This window comes from Sturnira hondurensis, unplaced genomic scaffold, assembly GCF_014824575.4.
Source record: "Sturnira hondurensis isolate 20B ecotype Veracruz unplaced genomic scaffold, ASM1482457v3 Scaffold0006413, whole genome shotgun sequence".
Lineage (NCBI taxonomy): Eukaryota > Metazoa > Chordata > Mammalia > Chiroptera > Phyllostomidae > Sturnira > Sturnira hondurensis.
The window spans coordinates 35093604-35118833 of record NW_028079044.1 but is presented as its reverse complement, the minus strand read 5'-3'; the positions used below and the strand labels follow the sequence as shown (position 1 = coordinate 35118833).

The 25230-nt window shown below is 36.4% G+C and overlaps 1 protein-coding gene across 3 annotated transcripts in view; it reads left to right on the top strand.

Annotated features, from left to right (window-relative positions):
- Nucleotides 1-25230, top strand: part of CSMD3 (CUB and Sushi multiple domains 3) — a 935029-nt gene that overhangs the window by 780261 nt on the left and 129538 nt on the right. For all 3 annotated transcript variants that reach the window (XM_037048422.1, XM_037048421.1, XM_037048420.1), the window contains 3 exons: nt 11595-11719; nt 19123-19219; nt 21372-21476. In XM_037048422.1, coding sequence (XP_036904317.1) covers nt 11595-11719; nt 19123-19219; nt 21372-21476 — 327 coding nt within the window. The remainder of the gene's footprint in view (nt 1-11594; nt 11720-19122; nt 19220-21371; nt 21477-25230) is intronic.

Below are 25230 nucleotides of genomic sequence, written 5' to 3'. Positions count from 1 at the left end.
AAAGGGTAAAATCTGTTGATATGCATTCATAGGACATGTAATTTGCATAGGACATATCTGTTCTAAATAGGTAGAATACACATACATCTGTATTATTTAAATCACAATATCACAAATCATTTTGCTGAGAACATGGTATAAACCAAGGATGGTCACTTGATCTTTCTAGGAACTTGATACCATGTCCCACAGCTGATTTATCCAGCATATATCACAGGGTGTTATTTTTATAGCAGATATTTTAGTTCTGTCCACTACAGTGAATGAAATGTGAATTATTCCCTTATTGTTTGTTCCTTTGTTGTAAACCCCCTACAAAAATAAATTAAAACCCTGAAGGCTGTAAATGATTGTTCAGTTGTCTCATTTGTCAGCTAAATAACCATAGCCTCTGATGTGGTTATCATTTCTTAATGCTTTCTATTTTCCAGGTTCCATACTGAATAATTTAAACACAAATTGAATCCCCACAGTAAACCTATGAAGTTAACTCTCAGAATTTCCACAAATAAACGGAATCTTAGAGAGGTGAAACAGTTCTTTCGAGAGCAACAGAACATAAAGCAGCCAGTGAAGTAGGGGAGGAAGTTTTCTAACTCTGACTTCAGTGATAACAGACGGCTTCTCTTTATGACTTGACTTATACGTGGCTTTTTTTCCTAATTAGAATTCTACACATTTTTATAATGTGGAATTTCTTGGCCTATTAAAATACACTTTTTGACAAGCAATAAGTAAAGGAGAATAAATCATTTGGACCTGATGGCCTTCCTATTTCGTACCTAGCATGGAGCTACCATAATGAACAAACAGATCTCCCTCTTCCCAGACTTTTATACTCTCACAGAAAGACAAGAGAGATCATGTTCCTCTTTCTGAGCCTCAGTATATGTTGACTGCGTACTCTTATAAAGTAATAATAAAAAATCCTAAACTAAGAAACCTTGAGCTGAGAGAAATGTTCCTATGTTTGTGATAAAATTAATCACATAATATGCATACATAGATATCACAGGGCTTTAAATCAGTTTAATAATTGAGGACAGACACATAATAATAATAAATTTCTTCAGCTCACAATGGATTTTAAAGCATTTTTCTGTATACATCAGGAATCAATCAGTATTTCTGTCTCACTTTTCCCTGTAGTTATCTACATAATTTCTGTGCCACTTGAAGTTTATTTATTTAGGTATTGATAGAAAATATCAAAATAATATAATATAATATGAACATATTATTATAATAATATAATAAAATAACCACTAGGTAAGTGGTTATTTTCACTTAGTTTCATATATCTAAAGAAAATTTCAAGATAACCAATTATTATAAAAATAGAGTGATATGATGAAATAATGGAAGCTCACAAACTACTAAATTAATCTTTTTTTTTCTTTTTTATAGTTTATTGATTATACCATTACAGCTGTTCTATTCCCCCCCTTCATTCCCCTCCACCTGCACACTCCCTCTCCCACCATTCTCCCCCCCTTAGTTTATAACCATGTGTCTCAAGTTCTTTAGATTCTATATTTACCCTACTATTCTTGCCCTCCCCCCATCTATTTTCTACCTACTGTCTATGCTATTTTCTGTACCTTCTCCCCCCTTCTCCTCCTCCCACTCCCCTGTTGCTAACCTTCCATGTGTTCTTCATTTCTATGATTCCACTCCTGATCTAGCTGTCCTCTAGGTTTGCTTTTGTTTTAGGTGTGGTTGTTAATAACTGTGAGTTTGCTGTCCTTTCACTGTTCATATTTTTCATCTTCTTTTTCTTATATAAGTCCCTTTAGCATTTCATATAATAAGGGCTTTGTGATGATGAACTCCGTGAACTTGACCTTATCTGAGAAGCACTTTATCTGTCCTTCCATTCTAAATGAAAGTTTTGCTGGATAAAGCAATCTTGGCTGTAGGTCTTTGGATTTCATGACTTGGAATACTTCTTTCCAGCCCCTTCTTGCCTGTAAGGTCTCTTTTGAGAAATCCGCTGACAGTCTGATGGGTACTCCTTTGTAGGTGACTGTCCCCTTATCTCTTGCTGCTTCTAGGATTCTCTCCTTCATTTTAGTCTTGGCTAATGTAATTATGATGTGCCTTGGTGTGTTCCTTCTTGGGTCCAACTTCTTTGGCACTCTCTGAGCTTCCTGGATTTCCTGGAAGTCTATTTCCTTTGCCAGACTGGGGAAGTTCTCCTTTATTATTTGTTCAAATAAGTTTTCCACTCGTGGCTGTTTCTTTCCCCCTTCTGGTACCCCTATAATCCCAATGTTGGAACGTTTAAAGATGTCCTGGAGGTTCGTAAGCCTCTCCTCATTTTTTTGAATTCTCATTTCTTCATTCCTTTCTGGTTGAATGTTTTGTTCTTCCTTCTGGTCCATTCCATTGATTTGAGTCCCAGTTTCCTTTCCATCACTATTGGTTTCCTGGGCATCTCCCTTCATTTCAATTAGTTTAGCCTTCATATGTTCCTCTAATTTGTGACTATAGTCAACCAATTCTGTGAGCATCCTGATAAAGAGTGTCTTGAACTGTGCTTCTTAGAAGCTGGCAATTTCTTGGTCACTGAGAGTTATCGCCTCTAGGACTGAGTTCTTCTTGCACCATCTTTTGGGCTGTTCATGCCTGTTACGTAGCAGGATCGGAGCCCTAGGTCTTCAGTAGAGGAGGGCAACTAAGTTGCTGGGTTGTGACGCTGTATGTGGGGGTGGGGTCAAAGAGGAACAATGGCGTCCCATCCACCGTCTCCTGCTGTGGCACCCACAGGTGCGGCAGCTTCCACCATCACCGGGCCCACGTGTTTCTTCCTACTGCATGCGAGTGTGCCGCCGCCGTCAGCCCTCCCCCTCTGGGGCCTGGTGGTCCGTTTCACTGTGCACGAATGTGCGACCACAGTCAGTCTGCCCCGCACCCTGACTGGGTCTGGGCCACTTGCGCACCTAGGTCTGGGGATCTTTCCTGCTCGACCCAGCTCCGCTGCTGGCTCCGCCTCTCTTACCGTCCCTGTTGAAGGGTTAGTGGTTGTCGGACTTCTGTATAATTCAATTTTCTGTTTTGTGGCTGTGTCTTTGTTCTCCAAACCTTTGTTGTATTCATTACTTGGTTGTGGGAGAAGGCACAGTGTTTCCACCTATGCCTCCATCTTGGCGGAAGTCCCTACTAAATTAATCTTTAAATATTATTGAAAAATCTATTCCTCCAGTTGGAGTGTTTTAAGTACCTACATATACAGAGTACTGAAATGGAATTCTATCAATTACTCCTTAAAAGTTCTGTTTGTATACTTATATTAATGTCCTAATTCCTGGGGTGAATTTGAAAAGAATCATGTAAAACTGAACAAAACCTTGACAGCTGGGAACTGTAGTAGGGTCTCAGCATAAGGGTTAATTATGTCTTGGATAATAGTCTGACTTTTGATGGTAACTGAAATGCACTGAGTTACTATATGATTCTGGAAAATTTATATAATCTCAGATTCTCTTTCCCCATATTGATAAAACAGGAAAATAAGAGAACTTTCTCTTAGATTTATTGTGGCTACTAAATGATTTAAAGTCTTGGCATAGTTCTTGGAACCAAGTATGTATCCTAAAATTAGGTTTATCTTGCTGTTGCCAAATTGTCCAACATAGAATCAGAAGATTCTAAAGGTATTGGGTCTAGAATATAAAATTTGTATGCAATGCTGATAAAGGATCTGATGTTATTGATTTTTATTTACTGATAGTTTGATTTAATAATACTTTAAAGTTGTATGTGAAATTTACCATCCACAGGTGATTCTGAATCTTAGAAAGGGCTAAAGCATGATCTCTCTTCATTCTTGCAATTCTAATAATTTAGGGTTTCTTGAATTTGCTATTTTCCTTTGCACTTAAAATTTTTAAGGAATCCTTTGGAGAAATATCATGACAATTTTGTTTAGAATTATAGTAATTATTTGTTAGACTATGCTATTGAAATTCCTTTCCATCAATTGACACATTTAAGGACAAACAAAGAGCAGAGATTTAAAACTATAAGCACGTAATCATGATACGGTTTGTTTTCATTGTTTGCAAGGGTTAAAATAAAAGTAAAGTTAACATTAAAATAACAATCACTACAATTCTAATTGTCTTTGAAAATGTATATATTTAACTAATGTTTGCACCCCATGTTTTCTCTAACCCTGAAAAAAACCAGACATCATATTATCCAAGGAAATTTCTTTTGTCCAAAAGGTGTGCTGATTAGATGAGGTTAGAAAGAGGAAGGAGATAAAGGGGAGAAATGAGCTGACATTAAAGAAAAGAGGAAAAAAGAATATTTTAGAAAGAAGAAAGGAAGATGAGAGTAAAAGAATATTTTGGGAGATGAAGTTTAGAGAATAAAAACTCTAAACTATAAACATAAACCATTTTTAAACTAGAAAAAAACTCCTATGTGATTATTATAAAGTTTTTTGTGTGTCAAATATGTCAGCTTTTTAATCCCAGTATTTTTGCCATCAGAAGTGAAATTTCATGTAAGTAAAAGGCAGGTCATAGCATCAATAATGGGTTCATCTCTGCAAGGACAGGTGCTCCTGCCAGTCAGGAAAGACTGTGCAAGTCCATGGCTAATATTCCTATTCAGGAGTCAATGCTAAGGTACTGCCCTCACCCTGCAGGGATTCAGCGGCAGTTTCTACTTTAAAGGCAAAACACAACATTCTCAGGAGCCATTACAATCTCTCTGTCAAAAGCCCTTCTCTTTGAAGGTTCCTGGACTTTTACAGAAATGTGTCACTACATCTAAGGAGAGTTTTCACACACAGAGCAGACCCTCTTCTGTTTTGCATTGGTTTGAAAGTACGTACCTAGAGATAGAAATTGTATCAGTGACTTCTGTTTCCTGCCAAGATCATATGAAAAGGATATATTACTTCACGCCATTTAAAAATATTGTTCACTCTATAAAAATAGGTATAATTCCAGAATATCGAATATATAGCAGAAGGACATATGGGATCTGTGTGCAGCAAGAAGTAGAAAGGTGATGATTCTAAATGACAGCTGGATAATGGCTCCGCTTAGGTTTCACCATTTGGTCCAACTGCTCATCTTTACAGAAATGAAAACGTATTTTGCAGTTCTATTTTTTAACTATAAATATTTTTAGCTTCAAATGCTCCGAATAATGTCTTTAAATATTCAAAAAAACAGGCTGTCTTAAAGATTCAAATATGAGTCGAGTGCAGAGTTATCTTACATTAATGTGAAAGCATTATAGTCGATTTTTGTTTATTTTTAGTATCTGTTAATAGATGGCACATTGACTTTCTCAAGGCATTTGACCTTTGTATTGCTTTTATTTGGTACAGGCATCCTTGAGATTTCTTTTGCGTTTACCGCCTCACTTCATTCAAGTCTCCACCTGTTTATTCTCCTTGGACATCCTTTCTAAAATAATTTTCTGCATCCATTTTCCATTTGTTCTCTGTATTCTTACTCTGCTTTTTAAAAAATTTTATAGCAACTATACCCCATATTATGTAGTTTTAAAAAATGTCTCAATCTCTCTTGACCACTTCTCCTCTGATGATGTATTGTTTTTCTGCTCACACTAGAGAGGATATGGCACATAGTAAGTGCTTAGTAAACACTTGTTTAATGATGGGATTTTAGCAAAGAACCATCATTTCCTGAATTTTTGTAGAAGTTGAACAACTAACCAACTTTTGGAGTCCAGGGCCCATGAATTTTAATTTCGGGCTCTCACCACATGGTGATGTTCTTGCTCACTTTGCTTGCTTACACCTTTACAACCCATCTGAAGTCAAGTTTAAAACGACCCTGAGAATCCCTGGGGTGGATACATAGCTAGAACACAAATAGATTTACATGTGACATGGGTACTTTTATTCTGAGAGAGAAGAAATTCTCTAATTATACTTTGTAGTTTAGACATAATCTTTGACTACTTATTGTCAGAATTTTATACATAACGATTGTATTTTCTGTGCATTTACTATTAAATGAATGCTCAGTTAACAGCTTAAGCCAAGTGAAAATCCAATTTAAATGAAAAGAAAACAGCTTTGCACATTCCTAATGATTTCCATCTCAATTGTATTGTTTCAGTTTCACAGTTCTTATTATACTGCTATCAACACTTCCATTTCTTTTTCTGTCATAGTAAAACACAATAAAATGTTCTGTAATTCTGCATAAACTGACGTACTAGAATTAAATTGTCGACTTGATCGCAGCCCCATTAGACATGATAGGCAAGCTGCGCTTTGAGTAACAATGGTCAGATACCAAGTTAAGGGATGTACACATTTAAATACCAGTATGTAAACAAAATGTAATGGTTTTATACAAATCTGCCTTATCAAGCCATTCTTAGGTAAATTACAATAACGGACAGGGATTGTTTTTAAAAACATTGATATTGGAACAAATATAAAACTGAAGAATATGCTAAAGACTGAGTTTTCATCTTAGAAATTTAACCTTGTTCTACTTCAGATTTCCTAAAATTTTTAGTCTCTTAAAACCTCCAGTGTTGCTCCCTCTGAGACACTGGGATACAAACAGCCCCTGTAGCCACTCACCGGGCTCCCCATGTATGGCCTGAGGCGTAAGTGCTTGTGGTGCCTGGAGGTCTCTTTTGAAAAGTCCCTGAACCTGCCATTTACTAGCCTTGGGCAAAGAGCCTTTAATCAGCTGCTTATTCCATCGCCCTGTCTGGGTTTGCTTTTTCAAAGTTCTTTAGAGACTCAGAGAGAACTATTTTATGCGTATTGGTGCCATGGCAACACCTGTCTGTATCATCTTTCCTTGTAGTGGGAAAGAAATAGGTGAAGAAATATATATGGGACCTGAACCTTCACTCATTGATTTATTGATTCATTCATTCACCCATCCATCCATGAAAAAGTTGTTAAATATAATAATAAATAGCAATTATTAGCATTCGTATACAGCACACTATTAAGCATTATATCAATTAGTATTGACACCAATATCAAAAGTAGATAAGATTATGATTTCTCTTTTATGGATAGTAAAAGCAGGATTAGGCTTTAGTCATTCTAAAGTTACTAAATAAAAAAAAGTTTGAATTAGGGTTTGAACCCAGGCTGCTTGATTCTAAAGCCTGTTCTCCCTCCCCTATTTCCCCTGATATTCCCTCCCCTCTCCCCTCTGGTCACTGTCCCCCTGTTCTCTATTTCAGTGTCTTTGGTTGTATTTTACTTGTTTGTTTGTTTTGTTGTTTAGCTTCCTGTTAAAGGTGAGATCATATGGTATTTGTCCTTCAACACCTAGGGAAGGGATTTAGAGGAACAAATATAAAGGACACATGGACAACAGCTAAGAAGGGTGGAAATGGGAGGTGGGGGAGCACAGGGGGTGGGATGGGGTGGGAGTAATAGAAAACTGTACTTTAAAAATAATTAAATAAATTAAAAAATAAAAGGTTGGAGCAATTAAAGATAGAATTTGCCGCTGGAAAAAAATAAAGCCTGTTCTCTTAATGCACGCACATGTTATTCAGTATAATACTGATCAAAAGGGAAATGTGTAACGTAGCCTTTTTCAAATAGAAAATAAATGTTGGGTTAAGTGATATGCATGTGCAGTCAAACTTTGTAAAACATTACATATGTGGTCAGGTTTGGGAACATTTTTTATAGTGCATTTTGTTGATAAACTAAAAAATGATTGAAGTGGAATTGTAAACAATACGGCTTGTTAGGAAAACACTGGGGTAAAGGAATGATGTGGGATTGGTAAACAGTTAGCTTATAACCACAAGATGTACTGGAATATACAACTAGTCATTCAACATCTTATTCCACAAACCTTTATTGAATGCTTCCTAAGGGTCAGGCACTGGCAACAAAGCTCTGAATAAGGAGATCCCTGACTTATGCAGTTGGTATTTGAGTGGGAATAGAACACATTACCAAATATATTCTCATCTTCCAGACAGTAGTGAGGACTATGGAGAAAAGTAAGCTGGGGCTGGAGATTAGAAAAAGACATCCAGAACATGTTGCTATTTTATACTTAAATGAAACAAAATGGAGGATTATATAAAAGTCTGGGAGTGAGCAAGTTATAGATAGTGGGGGAGGGCTTGGCATGTTCAAGCCACAGCAAGAACCCTGGAACAAGAGTGAGTGATGGTGAGACCAACAGGAAAAACCTTTGGACAGGCAGAAGCAAGGCTAAGTCATATGGAGCCTTAAAGACTGTGTGGACTGTGAATTTTTTCTAATTAGCATGGGAATTTATTGAGCTGGCCGGTGATGTGATTTTAGTTTCTAAAAATAATAATAATAACAATGGCTAGTGTCAGAAGGAGTGGAATAGAAGCATTAAGATTGATTAGAAGCCTGTTGAAATAGTGAAGAGGAAAATTAATGGTGATTAGATAGGAAGGTCAAGGTCAGTGATGAGAACTTGTAACCTTTGAGATATGTTTTGAAGATAGAGCTGACAGGTTTACTGATAGGTTGAATATAAATGTAAATGTAAACTTGAATGTAAGAAAGAGAAACTGAGTTCTATATGTTTGGCCTAAGAACTGGATGAAAGGTGGTGATATTTACTGAGATGGGGAATAGTCTGGATGGGAAAGAATTTCAAAAGTATTGTTTTAGACATATTAATTTTGAGATATTTACTAGACATATGATTGCAGAGTTCTTGGCAGAAGTCATGGCTAGAGATAAGCATTTAGTAGTTATAATATTAAATGACATGGAAATGGATGCCATCCTTGAGGGCTGGTGGTTAGAAAAACAGAGAAGGCAGAGTAGGATCAAGTCACCAAGTATTAAAGGATCAGAAAGGACACAATGAGCTAAACAAAGAAACAAAAGAAAGTGACTGTAACCAGTAGCAGAGGAGAAAGCAGGAGAGTGTGCTGCTGGCTGACTAAGCAAAGAAAGACTAATGTGGATGGAGCGTTGGGCAGCAGGAGGTACTGTGTTTTGCTGTGTACAATGTGCTCCAGTGTATAATGCATGCCCATGGTTTTTGACCCAAACTTTCAGGAAAAAAAAAATCTTTCAATTTTGAAATTCAAATTTTATTTCTTTATATTTGGAAACCTGTTTATCATATTCTAGAGTGTTATTTTGCATATGGATACCATTATTGTTTTGTAGAGTTATACTTTTAATACATAAGAAAAATAAAATAATTAAAAACATTTATGTAGATGCAGAATTAGTACTGCCCATATATAATACATATCCTTATTTTATCCTCCAAAATGTGTGCAAAAAGTGTACATTATACATGGCAAAATATGGTAGGTAATCATTCATAGATTAAGTAAAATGAAAAGCAAGATTTGACCACCACTTCACAACAAGAACATTCTGATGACTTTGACGTTGTCATCTGAATAGAGTGGAAAAGAAAGAGGCCTGTGAAATGAGTGCAGGAGAGAATGGAAAGTGCGGAAGAGGGGATAGCTTGTCGCTGTGACAGGAAACCCGAGAATGTGGAAGGTAGAGCAGTCATTATCTTGGTACCACAGTCGACAGAGTTTGAGACAAAAAAAATTGATGACTTCATCTTCCCAGGTTTCAGTCTACTGGAAGAGACTAACATAAAGAATATAAAAACATGGTATGAGCTAAACTCTGAGAGAAGAAAGCACTTGGTGAACTATGGGGAACGCTAGGGCATTTAACACACAACAGAGTCAGCGAAGAATTAGAGAGATAACCGTGACATTGACCGTCCACAGAGGGTAGGCCAGGTGGGAGAGGACTGTCAAGTCACAGCATTAGAGGTTATATTAGTTTAGTAGGCTGAATGGAGATGGGGAATTTCGATAGTGAACTATTGGGAAACTATGGGTACATAGAAGCCTGGAGTTGTAGTTGAAGGTTAATTAATTAATTGTATTTATCTGTAGAATTAAGGTGGTGGGGAGATTTCTTAAGAACTTTTAGCAGTGAAGCAACACGATCAAATTTTCTTTTTAAAAAGGCCATTTTAACACTAATATGTATACTATATTACATGCAAAATACACCAGTCACAAGGAAGACCACTGATGTGATTAACACAGTAACCTGGAAAACATGAGTGAAGAAGGCTAGTGAGGGTGAAAGTGGAGAGCTAGAGCATTTGTGAAGGATTTCCTTTCAACTCAGGATCAGCACGTCATCAATCACTTCTTTTTCTCCTATATTTGGGGTGAATCTTTTTTTATAGTACTTTTTCCACTCTTGGCATGTATTCTTAAATCATACAAAACTCTTGGTTTTCTTTTTAAAGGAGCTGAATTCTCTCCAACCAATTTAATCTAAATTTATGTTTAATTCAGTAATATATTTTATAAGAAAATATGACAATTTTTTTGTAAAAATGTATTATCACACTATTAAAACATTTGAGCACACTAGATTTTTGCATTTGGCTTTGAAAGTGGCACAAAACTGTATTATTAGCTTTTTAAAAAATATTTTGAAAGATCTATTTAGATATTTCAGCATTATAGCCAGACTAGGACAAATGCCCAAGGGTAGCAGTGTCATTGGTATCTAAATAATAAGAGTTGCAAAAGGAAATATGATTTATTGACTTTTTTCTGTTTTTGAAGTAATGAACTAGCTTCTTCATATACATTATCATGGGATATTTTCCACAAAAGCCCTTTGGAAACGATTGCATTACCATTTCACAGACAAGGTATCTGAGTTTCAGAGAGTTTAAGGAATATGTCTGACATCTCGCAGTATTTAAAATTGTAAATTAGGTCATGTGCAAACCAAGGTGATACTATGAGAATTTTACTTTAAGATTAGGACTTTTGAGAGGCAACTTTTTTACTTTACAGCGGGCCCAGGTACTTCTCTCATATAATATTGTTCTAGCAATAAGCAGGCTGACACCCTACTGGGTATCATCCTACCCCCAAAGAACATGGAATTTAGAATCCAACCACCAGGACCGAAATCCTAGCACCTTCTTTTACTAGCTACATTATGTTGCCAAGGTTATTTGATTTCTCCATGACTCCATTTCCCCAGCTGTAAAATGGGGAATATGCTTGTTCATATCTCATTGCATTGTTTGAACTGTAATAAGTTAAAATATGTAAAGTGCTCATAAGAGTGCCTGGCAAAGAGTAAGCTCTAGATAAATGTTATGATTATAACGTAATTCTTATCGTCACTATCATTACTCAAAGAATGCTGTTATTCCTCACAGAATGCATGAAAGGTAACAAATAAAAAATACTTTTTGAAAAAAACTATTCTTAGAAATTTTTCATATGAATGTGTGGATGAACTTTTTAGTATTACACAATGAATGACATGCTATCATTAAGTTAATTATAATATGATTTTAGATATGGAATTGTAAGGCTATCCATTAATGCATCTAATTAATTTTTAACATTTCTGTGGTATAAGAAGACTTATTTTTTATTTTTCTCATGAATTTAAAAATGGTGATTTTTTAAAAAGCATGATTTGGTTGTACCTGCATGTCTAGTATCTGTCCAACACATTAGCTCTCACTTTTTGTCCTTTTTTTTTTTTTTTTGCATTAGAATTAACTTCCTCTCTCGGACTGCTTTGCTTTTAGTGCCCTGTGGCGGAATTTTAACTAAGCGTAAAGGAACAATTTTGTCTCCCGGGTACCCTGAGCCTTATGACAACAATCTGAATTGTGTGTGGAAGATCACAGTGCCAGAGGGAGCTGGCATTCAAGTAAGGATATTGAAATTTTACTTCTTTTCATTGTATGTGTGAAAGTAATCTTTTCAGAGAGAACACAGTGCACCTTATTGCCAAAGGTATAGCCTTTTGACTGACATGGTTGAACTTAATCGAAAGCTACTTATTATTAATTTTTTCACCTGCAAGTAACAGAATGACAATTCTAAATGGCATAAAAAGTTGGGAAAATGTGTTGCTCCACTTATAACATTGAGTCTTGGGGGTAAGATGATTCAAGGGCTGTCTATTTCCAAGTTTCAGTTGGATTGTTCTGGGCCAGGATTTTCCCCCATGTCTCTGCTCTGCCGTCCCTAGCATGTTGGCTTGGTTCTTGGCTCCCATTCTGGTGGTGGAGGGCTGCAACAGCCCTGAGCCCTGAGCCTAGCAGCCTTTACACAGCAATATCTGACACCCCAAACTGAACATCTCTATCTTATATATCTTTAAAATGGGTAAAAGATCTTTTCAAGAAAACTTCCAGCAGACTTCCTCTCCCGTACTGTTGATCAAAATTCTAACTGTATCCATTCCTAAGCCACACACCATTCTCGAGCAATAGCCAAAGATTTACTCTGATTTGGCTCAGACAAATCAATGTTATGTACCTGGATGAGGCAAGGGGCCTGGGCTTCTCTTATGTGCACAGCTCTCATTTAATTGAACAAAACCCATTCTCTGTTCAAAAGGATGCCAGTCTGTGAGACAATGGTGCCTGCCATATTATTTCATTTGTAACCTTTTTTTTTTTTGTGGGGGTGTGATTTGACTGGTTATTCCATTTTACAAAGAGATTGTTTCCAGATAAATTGATGGCATTTTACTGTTGAGTAAATATACTCGTATACTCCAGGGAAGGTAATTATGCTTTACAAAATGTTACTATAGTCTGTATTCCAGAAAAATAATGATTACCTCTCCAATTGAGTCAGAAAGTTTTCCTTTAGGAACTTGAGATGTTTTAGTTATGGAAAAAGTAGCCAAGGTATCATTAATTAGGTAGATGTATAATTTACAATAGAAAATCTAATTTTTACCTTAGCTTTACAATATTTCTGGAAATTAAAAAATTTACTTGACAAGTTTTAGGAATCAAATAGGTCAGTAATCCAATAAGAAAACATGAAACATACATTTTCAGTGTTTTAAGGACATTAAAAATCAAAAGACTGAAGATCTATGCATACATTCTGGTTACCTGCTACCACTTTCTGACCAATCTGCAAACTCGGGAGATAACCAATCATTCCTACCTTATCATCACTAAAATTAACAAGAATTTTAGGAGCAATGAATGTAGGAACAGAGAGACTGAAACCTTTAGAATCTTTATAGAGCATGTATCACACCCTCTGATTATTTGAAGGTCACTCTAGAGCATGCTTTATGGTAGCATCAGCTTGTCCATTTCTACCTCATCTTAAAATAATAAGACACTGGAGTTTTCCTTCTAGTTCTCCTTCTGTAGTTTCAATGCCTGCGATGTGCTTGCAGCATACAGCGCTCTAATTGAGCCAGTCACACGGTGAGCTTTCAGGACCTTGTCATTAAATCCATTGTGCTGCTCCTGCGGTTGAGTCTGTCAGTGACATTCTGTCCTTCGGATTCTCCCCTTCCTTTTCAAACACTCCCTTTTGTCTTCTTAGTTTCCATGGCACCACTACTCTCTTGGACTTTGTATCTATGCTCCTGCTTGTACCTCCAGATACATGGTCTCCTCTTCTTCAGCTCCTCGGATGTGTTTCTGAGATTGCTGGGCCTTTTCATCTCCTGGAACCAGTCTCTCTGCCACCTGTCTGCTTGTACCGCTTCGACTGCCAATGTGTCCTGATGCCGAGGACCTGAGTCATAATAAACCATCAGAAAACATTTTTCTTAGGAAAGAACTGAATAAATGACATTTCAAAGCTTAAATATATAACTCAGACCTGTATGACCTACAGGGTGTTGCAAAAGTAGGTTTACAGTTGTTTGTACTGAAAATAATACAAAAATCAAGAAATAATAATACAAGAATAATCTCTGTGTGTGTTATGCTCACAACTGTAAACCTACTTTTGCCCCACCCTTTGTATACAATGGCCCAACTAGACATTTTCTGCTAAACTTCTTGCTGGCATCTTAAATCCAACCCGTTCAAAACTGACTTCATGATTTTTTTTTTTCTCAAAATGGAGATTTTCCGTGGTGTGCTCTGTCTCAGAAGGAGCTCTTCATTCATTCAGTTGCACAAGCCAGAAATCTTGAAGGGTTCTCTTTGCCCGCTACTCTTCTGAGTAAACTATGTCAGGTCTGTCGTTCACAAATCTAAGTATCTCTCTCTCCAGACTTCTACCATTTAAGATTAGGTGGCCATCATCCCTGTTCTGAGTTTTTACTCTCTGTCAGCCTATTCTTCACAGGGCAACTAGAGTAACCTTCTAAAATAAAAATACAATACCAGCATTTTCCTGTTTATAATGCCTCCGTTGTCTGTCCCCGCCATCCCAATGCCTTGATGTAGTTGGTTATGCCCTTGTGCTCTGTCTCCATTTCTTGCCTCTTCTCCTCACAATGTTTTGTTCTTTATGAAAACCTGGCCCTCTCATGCCTCTGAGCCTCCGTGCATATTGTTCCCGCTGCTTGCAACACACTCTACAATCCCCTTTGATTTGGCTTACTCTAGTCATTATTTCTGTCTCAACTTAGGGTCAGTTTCTGAGGAAGACCTTCCATGAACTTGAGACAAGATTAAATTGCCATTTTATATGTTCCCAGATTCTTGTATTTTTATTGTCATAACATCTATTGTGTTTTACTGTCATGCCTTACTTATTTATAAGTTCATGAGTGTAGTAATCTAGTCTGTTAAAGCAGATTAATACAGTGCCTGGCAATGCATGCAGGAATAAATATTTTGAGAATGAACTGATAAATACCTCCACAGTCACTCTAGCTTTGGGCTATTTTAAGGAGTTAACGCAACAGAATGAACTAATAAAAATCCATGGAAAAAAGTATCTTAGATATCACTTTCCCTAGTCAAACACTGTTCAAAACTGGACACACATAAATTTTTCACTAAGAAAGCATTTTGTTTATGTAATCTAGTTTAGAAAACAAATTTGAGTTTAGCAGAGCATTTATCAAACTTGTAAAGTGTGAAGCATATTGAACTTATCATTTTAAATATTCTAAAGGACTACCAAGCATGTATTTCTAATTAATCTCTTATAAGTATGCTAATTTTAGACATATCATTAAATCATAAGGAATTATATGATATCTGCATACACACACACACACACATATTTATGGAATATATAACATATTTGAAATTTCACTGGCTTCACCTAAACACTACCTGGTGGGTACACCAGACTTAAAGCAATGCTTCTTTTTATTGTACTCTATTGGGCTGAATATGTGTATGGATAAGGATTTACATGGATGCCCAATAAATCCTGTATGAGATGAAGTGTGATAACCACTTGTGAAAAAAGGAGAAGCATTTGAAATGATGATATACTTACAAATAATATAGGATGATTTAGCATCCTTTGGAAATAACCTCAACAAATAGATCAATTTTTTCTATTAATATTATGTGAAAAGTTTGTGGGGAGAAAGATTTCCATTTGGTTGCCTATTCATTTTAGCAAAGTATATTGGAGGAAAAATTTCAAAGGGGCTACATTCAGCAGTAGCAGATTTATGAAGCAAAGATATATCTGTATGTGGTAAACCATAGGGAAAAATAGTGGGTTACTTAATTGTCTTAATTTATAGAATGGTTATCACTAATATATTTTTACACAAAGCAAAATGAGATTTGAATGTCTATGTGAGGGCTATCTATTGGGAGGACAGACAACTCCCAATGCGGAGTATTTTTGAACACCGAACCAGTTGCTCCTCTTTTTATCTTTTGCTTGACTCTTGTTTGGCTTTAGTCCCAGTTTGTCCTAAGTCATTTTACTTGAGTTTTCTGCACATTTTATGTGTTCATTATGCCAAACTGCAATGATAATTTGACCAGAATCCTAGTAGTAAATTGTAGTAGTCTTCTGTGGCTGCTGTAACAAATTATCATGAATTTGATAGTTTAAAATGATATCAATTTATTTTCTCAGCCCTGACTGGTGTATCTGGGTGAATCGAGTGCCCATGTACTAGCCATCAGGTCCCTAGTTCAATCCCCAGTCAGGGCACATACCTGCATTGCAGGCCAGGTGCCCAGTAGGAGGCACAAGAGAGGCAACCACACATTGTTGTTTCTCTCCCTCTCTCTCCTTCCTTTCCCCTCTGTCTAAAAATAAATGAATAAAATCTTAAATTAAAAATATATATATATATATTCTCTCATGGTACTGGAGGCTAGAAGTTCCAATCCAATTCAGATGCACAGAAAACATGGCGCTGACAGGGTTGCATGCCCAGCCCCCACCTCCCCCATACAGGACTGCAGACTGAGCGGGACAGTCCGTCCCTGCCTCTCCCGCCTTCTAGTGGCCGACTGCATTCCTCAGTGTCTGGTTAAGTCACTCCAACCTCTGCCTCTGTGGTCATGTTGCCTTCTCCTCCTCTGTCTGGGTCAAATCTCCTTGGCATCTTTCACATAAGACCAATCTTTCTTATGTGAAATGCATTTGGAGCCCACTTGCATAATCCAGGGTAATCTCACTATCTCAAGATCCTTAGTTTAATCAAATGTAAAAGAACATTTTTCCATGTAGGCAATATTCACAAGCCCCAAGGGATTAGAACTTGATATCTTTGGGGACCGTTATTCAGTCTTCTGTACATTTGTGCCCACACCCAGAATTAGGCGTATTTTCTTCCTCCTGCCGAGGTAATAGGTTTTTCTGGAGCTGTCTACATTTCTGTTCTTACCACCAGTCTGATCGCATTGAGTCAGAAATGAAAAGATAAATTATTCTTAACTCTTATTCCTCACTTTCTTCCCTTGTTCAAATCATGTAAAATCCAGTAACATTCCCTACAGCAACACATGTGACATCTGGGTACCACTTTCTCCTCTTCCTGCTTCCAGCCTACTTTAGTCTGTCGTTGCTTCTCGCACAGGCTGTGGCAGGAGACATTAAACTCATCTCTCTTCACTTTTACTTCCTCTACCCAGCGCAGCACTGAACTTAAAGCACAGTCCTGACTGTGCTCCTTTTATTTTATCTGCTTCTAAAACCTTTAGCCAAACACTCTTCTGTTGCATAACTAATACGGTGTTCAGACTTTATAGTCTCTTTTTGTCTCTCTCAACCTCTCTCTTAGCTAAGATAAATTTAATTCTTAACACACACTGGGTGCTATCCTAAGCTAAAATTAATTTGATTTTTATAAGAAATTTATGAACCAGATATCTTAATTACAATGATTTATGTAAGTAATCTAAGGCAGCCATTTTCAACCCTTTTCATGTCATGACACACAGAAACTAATTACTAAAAGTATGCAGCACACCAAAAAATTGGTTTTTTGCTGATCTGACAAAAAATAAGGATAGTTTAGTTTTACTCACACTAGACAGTTACTGTTGTATTGGCTGTTGTCATTTTTTATTTGACAATCTAAGGGAAAAGAGGTCCATGACCCTGATTAAATAGTCAGGTATTGCATGTTTTAAAATTTCTTGAGGCAGGACAGTTGAAAATCACTGATCCAAGGCATAGAGTCCTCAGCCACTCCTCCAGGTTTACGTGCCATTAAAATCTAGAGAATTCTTGCAAAACTCAAGAGTAGAGGGAGCCAGGGAGTTGCGAACCCAGACACCCTGACTCTAATGTCTCTTTTATTTATCCACTAAGCTCTCCTCTTTCTAAATGTTCTCTCCTTTTTCAAAGTTTGCATGCGTGTTTCCTCTTATGTAAATGCCCTCCACTGTGGCTAAATTGGATTACTAATGGTTCACTAAATCCACCTCTTGGCTTGACTTCTCCACATTTGTACTAACTCAATACATTTAGCTTATCTCAACTGTCAGTTCCTGCAAGAATCTTTAATTCAATTTTATTCTTTTAACTGAATGTGATCCTTTCTTTTTCTGAATTGAAGGGGAAGAAAAAAATTCAACAAGAATCGATCATTGTTTAAGGAGGTGATAATTATAGTAGAATCACACAGCTTTAATTCTGGTCTTCTTCCTGTCCTGGGGCATTGCCATGGGGCTGAATGCCTGTCACACAGGCAGGGTATGTGTTGCCATGTGGCACTCACCCCTGGGAAGGAGGCACTAGCCTTCACTTTCATGGAAGAACGGTGATGGGCTCTTTGTGGGTAAGACGTATTTGATGAATGCAGTCGCTATAATTATTTAGCAAGTATGTGGTGCTTTCTTTAGCTAAATACTTTGGAACACTTTAGCCAAGTAAAATCATGGACTTTAATAAAGTTATTCCTTTCCCCTCTCCAAAGCTGTCAACTCTGTGATAAAACAGAAAGAAAAGCAGGTAACATCCACAGTTGTGAGGATCCTGTGGGTTCTTTCGAAGCTCAAGCTGTGCTAAGTGAAGTGCAACAAAGTAACACATGCCTCTTTCCTTAAATAAAATTTAAGACATGAGAGACTTACACTCCAGCATTTCCCTTATTAACCTTATAGAATATCCCAGTGATTATGATTCATTCATAAAAAATAATCTCAAAAAGATGTACATAAATTAGTTACAAAGTATCATTTTGGCTATCTATCCTGAGACCTATTAAATATGTACATAGGAAATAATAATGTTAAGACTTTTATGTATAATAATTTTGGTTTATGTATTGAAAGTTCACTTAAAACTTGTAATATTTTCTAGAAGACTACCAAACAAAATGAATCATCTTTCAGCTATTTAATTAACCTAATAAGCAATTTGATGGGGGAAACATTTTTAAATAGAAGACAAGAAACTGAACAAAGGTTATGCAAATAAATGAAAATATATTGTATCCAGGATAATTCTAGAAACACTTATAGTATAAGGTCCTGTATACTTGTAGACCACACATTTGGTTATTTCCTAATAGCTAAACCAAATGAGAAAACTCAATCCCTGACAAAAATCTAACACTCCAAAGCATAAAAGTTAACCGGTTGTTTGGAACGTGCATTGGGATTCTAGCGCTGAGATACGAAAATAACACAAAGCGTTTAATGAAGGAAATGCTCTGAGATGGCGACAAACGCAGTGTTGCATCTATAGGGAACACTGCTTGGTGCCCCGTGGGCCACTTCTCATGGCAGTCATTAGTGTAGGCCAAAGCCGTGATGCCAAAGATCAGTCCTGCTGAAGTTCTTTTGTGAAGGGCCACCTGATCCGATCCAGGATTTAGTGCTCTCTTCTAAGACGTGTAGATAAACGACAGCGTATTTATTTTGTTAGAAACGTGTGTCCTTACCAGCAGTTATTATTTCACAGGTACAAGTTGTCAGCTTTGCTACAGAACATAATTGGGATTCTCTGGACTTTTACGATGGGGGAGACAGCAATGCTCCAAGGCTTGGAAGTTATTCAGGTAAACACGAGAGCTGAGCTTAATTAAAATACAGTTAAACTTAGTAATTTTAAACTCTCTTGCTCTAAAACATGCTCCCTACAACTATGACTTGGTGGTTTTCATTTGCTTTTTAAAACTATATGCAGTGAACGAAATCACAAAGGTAGAAGTTTGAAAGACTTTAAAGGTAATGAAATAGAAATTCTATTTAAAACCTTACTGTATTTTTTACTATATTTGTGTAATTGTTTACTGATGCTTGTATGTTAAGGGTAGCATTTTCCTGTGTGCTTCATCAGTCATATGTGTGTTGTGCCCTTTACCCTTAAAAAAAAGAGCGAGCAATAGTAGATAAACATTAGACAGTACCTAGTAACTATGGTATGTCCATTTTATGTAGCCTTCAAAATAATTATAGAGACTGTGTAAAAACATGCTATAAGCTTTAACATACTATTGAGTTCCAGTAAAGAGAATATATGGTCATTTTTATGAAATGAATAAAACTATATAAAATTAATGTATACACATGTACCAAGATTAGCTTTTAAAATTTGTTAAGCTTTTTAAAGGTAATTTACGTAATAATCCAAGAAGTTCTTGTAGCATGTAAAAGGTTAAATGAAATTTCACTTTAATTTTAACTATGCATTTTACATTAACTTTAATTATACTTTTAAACTCTAGAAATATGAACACAGTTAAACTGGTATCTTGCATGTTTTAGATACACTGCAATAAGTTTGAATGGATTTTTTAAATTGTTTTTTAAACAGAGTATTAAAACCAGTTTTTTAGCATCATCATTGAGGAAAGAAAAGAAGACATATTTAGAGTAGGAGTGATTTGATTTAGACTTTAAATATATTTTAGATATTTTGACAACACATTCCTGAAAAAATATTTATAAAATTCCGAGTATACACTTTTTGTACTAGATTAGGTATAATATGTTCCTAAGGATGTATACTAAAGGGAAGATGATAAAAGTGATAACTAATATGCTCGTGATAACCGAGCCCTGTGGGAGGCTTGTCATAAATCTCTCATGTGATCTATCTAGCAGTCCTCAGAGGCGACTGAAGCTTAGAGACTCGCATTGCCCAGGGCTGCACAGTTAAAGTTAGAAGGAGGCTAGGATGCGGCTGGCGTGACTCCAAGCCAGGGACTGAGGCTTAGATTTTCTAAGGGATGAATGGCAGGTTGAGTGATCTTTGAGATTGCATTTAGCCCTGTCTTCAGTGATTCACTATGGAAACTGTGGGCAAAGTTCAGGAAAAAAGAGCAAAGGCCATTGTGTGTTCTGTAATGAGTTTGTTGTGATTTCTTTTACAAAGGCATCAGTGTTGAAGGTTCACAGAGGGGTACAAAGTAAGTGTAAAGTAACTAGTTACGTACCAAAAGCTGTTTGCACACTATCATCTGTAATGTTCATTGGACTTTATCTTAAGACATAGAACTGACATTTATTTTTATGCTTGTTATTTGAAACTGCTTGAGTTGTAATCTTACAGGTCTTAAACTATTACTAGTTTAAGTGTCAAATAGTCAAGAAGTATTTGGTTTAAACAGATATTTTGTATTTCCTCTTACTCATTGAATAAAGTTGATTTCCTTTAGCAGTTTAGAATGTCATTATGATGCATTTGCTGAAAGACAAGGCTAATGCTAGCTCATGAACGGGATTTTTTTAATGCTACCTACCAGCTTCACTATCAGAGTATAAGAAACATTAAGGTACTTGACCTGTTATAAAATAACATACATTATAATAAAGGACAATAAATGAATATCTTCTCTGAAGTCCTAAGTTAGTATTCCATAAAAATTACATGCAAACTTTAAAATTAACTGTATGAAATATTGAAGTCCACATTAAATTCAAAACATTTATTTTGGGCAACCATAGCATTTGCTACTCTAACTTTATCAGCTCTCTTTGCTCCTATTTTTAGGGAGCAGTCTAAAGGGATCTCAAAGGTCTGTCCCCTTGGAGATCGTCCAGAACAATAAAATGGGAGAAATATTTGTATTAAACATTTATTGAAAATAAATGAACCAATATATAATTTTAGTGACAACCTATTGGCTGATTCATAGTTAACTTATTTAGTTTTGTTGTGGTTTTCATTACATGAACATTGAGCTGCCTTTTCTATTATCTTTTCAGGAACAACGATACCTCACCTTTTGAACAGTACGTCTAACAATCTGTATCTAAATTTTCAGTCAGACATCAGTGTTTCTGCTGCAGGATTTCACCTTGAATACACAGGTAAATGTAATAGTGTGTGCTATTGAGGAAAGTTAGGAACAATTATATTAAATTGTAAATATCATTTTTGTGAATATAGAAATTCACTGCAATTTGTCAAAAAAAGAACATTCAACTTAATTTTTAAAGATTTTGATGTGTTCCTTGAATTCAGTTACAAATCTACGTGTATGAAGTTCTGATTTTCATCAGAATTTACAAGTTATTTTTAATTTTAAGAACACTGAACACGAAATCTATGCCCTTAAAAAAAGTGCGTCTTTAAAGTGCACAGTACAGCAATAAAATCCACTATAGGCACAAATACAGCAGATCTCTAGAACTTTCTCACCTCACATACCTTAAACTTTACTCTTGGTGTGTGGCAGCTTCCCACTTCTTCTTCCCCTCAGGCCCTGGAACCAGCATCACACTCACTGCTTCTGAGAGTTCACCCTTTTGGTGTCCCACGTGTAAATGAGAACGTGTGGCATTTGTTCCCTCTGTCAGACTTATGCACTTAGCGTAACATTCTCAAGGTCCTTCTGTGTTGTTGCAAAAGTGAGGATTTCCTTCTTTCTCATGGTTTGAATAATATTCATATACGTATATATGAATAATATTTATACACAGTGTCTGTCATTTATATATGAGTGTTGTGCATATATAGAGAAATAACACATCTTCATTTCTTTGTGTATGTAATCTAAGACAGAGACCTCTTAGATTATTTCCATATCTCAGTTATTGTTAATGCTGCAATGAATATACAGTACTGATACACTTTTAAGATCCTGATTTTATTTCCTTTGGATATATAACCAGAAGCAGGACTACTGGATTATATGATACTTGTATTTTGAATTTTTGGAGGTGCCTTCATTGTGATTGTGCTGGTTCACATCCCCATCAGCAGAGCACAGGGGGTCCCTTTTTGTCACATCCTCACCAATACCTGTTTCTTACTGTTTTGTAAGGTATCATTGTAATGTTAGTAGATTACAGATCAAAATATATGTATTCATTTATTCTTCATTCAACCAAAACATTTTTGAAACACCTACTAAATATCACATACTATGCTCAGCATGGGAAATGTGAAGATAAATATGTCACAGTGTCTTTTTTGATGAGATCTCAGTGTAGAAGAGACAGAGGAATAAAGCAAAATACAGTGTACTGAATACAGGAATAGAGATATTTGTGGTAGAGTGCATAAAAGCAGCACATAATCAGCTTCATTTATGAAGCTCAGGAAATATTTCAAATAGGAGGTGACACTTTGGCTTTTCTTTATGAACAAGTAGGAATTTTACAATATGACAAGAGTGGATATTTTCAGCATGAAAACATTGGGTTCTGACAGTGCTGTGATATATAAAGGCCAGAGCCCCCCCCCAAAAAAAAACCAGAATTTATTTATAAAAAAAATGTTGTATTTATTCAGACCAGTTTAAACTGTAGTCACCATCAGCATACTTTCCATTTGATGCAATGCACCTAGCAAGGTTTTTTCTTTTCCACTACGCCAGTTTTGGAGCTCTGGATTTCGATGCCTTCAAGTGCTTCTGCAATTTTTTTTTTCACCTCTTCCACATCAGCAAAGAGTTTCCCTTTGCAGATTTTTTTTTCCATTCAGGGCAACAAACAAACACACAAAAGGAATCTCTGGGTGTGATCAGGTGAACAGGGAGCATGGCCATGGGGATCGTGCCATTTTTGGTCAAAAACTTCTGAACACTCAGCACACTATGAGCAAGTACATTCGTAAATCCCCCTTCGTGAAATGGGCCAACGTGTTGAAAGAGTCTTCAAAAAACATCCGCTGAAGCCGAGTGGGGCCTCTCACACCCCCTGTGCACTGATACAGACGGGTTCCAGAACACTCACCTGGCAGGAAAGCCTGTATGAGGAGGGTCCCACCCTCCAGAAGATAAGTCCAGATTTGGTGGGCTCCCCCTTTGTATGGCTTGTTAGGAGAACTGCAGCTGGTTCAGCAGGGCTAAGCTAAGCTAAGGGCTAAGCTAAGCTAAGCTTCCTTATGGCAGCAAAAGGAACTGATGTTTATGTAGGTAGGATGACTCCTGAAAGTTATAGGATGTCGTGATCAGAAATTTAACTTTTTTGCAAGTGATGCAGTTAAAAGCAGCACATGTGATAATATTTATTCATAATCACAAATAAGTTACAACAGTTTTTTAAAGTCCCTTGTATATATAAAGCCCCTTTTACATTTCTAAAATGTTTTCTTAAATGCCAAAAGGGTCCTTTATTGGTATATGACAGATAATATAAGAACATAAAAATTTAATGGGATATGTTATCTATAATATTTTTCAAACCGTTCTTTTGGTTAGACACTTGTAGTTATGAAGGAAATTGAGCCATATCCTAGTTATCAAACATTAGGTGTTAGTATACCCAGAAGCTTGTCTTTTAGATGAAGAACTGAGAGTTTAACTACCCTTAAGGAAAAGAAATGACTTTTGGATTTAAATCTTGCAATTTTCAGTCTTAAAAACTACAGTCTTTTTGCAGAAAAGGTATACTCTACGAGAGGTTTTCTTAGGCTCCACCGAGAAAGAAATGCCAATCAGCCATAAAATAGGCAATAAAGAGCTTTATTGGGGTTTGTGCACCCAGGTGAGATTCCACGGTCTGTAGGATGAGGCCGTGGAAGTCACACCCGAGCAGGGAATGTAGTGGGGTTTTATTTTCGTTGGCTCCCCGTGGGAGCTGGGGATTGGTGCCCTCTGAACAAAGAAGCAGTACAGCACTGGCGGTCTCTTCCTGGGACTCAGGTTACTGTAAGGATGTCCTTCTCAGCAAAGTCCAGCTGAAGCTTCCTCCTATCCCCGCCCACCCTAACACTCTAAATATACTTTAAGCGTCTTTAATCATGATTTTTAATTTAAGAAGTCAAGCACCTAAATAGGTCAAGGGAAATTTGATTAGGATTGTAGGGGGAGTGGGTTATGAATGACATACACCTCCGTCCTAATCAAGGTTAACCTTGTTATGTCAAGTGTGGATTTCTGTCTACATTTGTGATTATTTATCCAACTATAAAAACCAGTTATTTCTATAAAATGAGCAGTGAAAAATGAATGCTGATACTTTCTAAGTTATTTATCTGATTTAAGCTCAAGAAATGTGGGAAAGAACTCATCGTTGCTAATGAATACTCATAAGAACAAATGGTGTATTGGTGTATTTCTATGCAGTTGCTTTAAATAAGACCAACACCACTCCTAATGGTCTAAGGCTCCTCACAGGGAATGGCCTTTAATTTGTTAGGTTTCAATTCAGATAATCTCAAGTACATGTTTATGAAATCATGCTTTTTGTTCAAACTGGTCCCTAGATACTTCCTAAGAATCATTAGATAAACAGATTTTCCACCGAAGAGAAAAACAAATGGACAGAAAACTAAGCACCATACTTAGATGACACGACAATATTAATTGTATTTTCAGAAACCAGAAGGTGGAATATTATCAGAAGATGATAAGATGATCACCAAATTGTTTAAACATTGTATTGAGGGGCCTAAACTAAGACATCAGAATATTTACTGACTGTTTTTTTTTTAAGTGAAATGAAATTCAAAAAACCTTCCTGGATTAAAGTAAATGCAATTTAAAAATACTAGTATTACAAAAATTCTGTGGAATTGTATTAAAACATGATTTTTTATCAAATCGAAACAAAGAAGTGAAAATATTTTCCAGGTATAAAAAGGCCTTTTTGGAGGGAGAAAGTAAATAGTTATAAC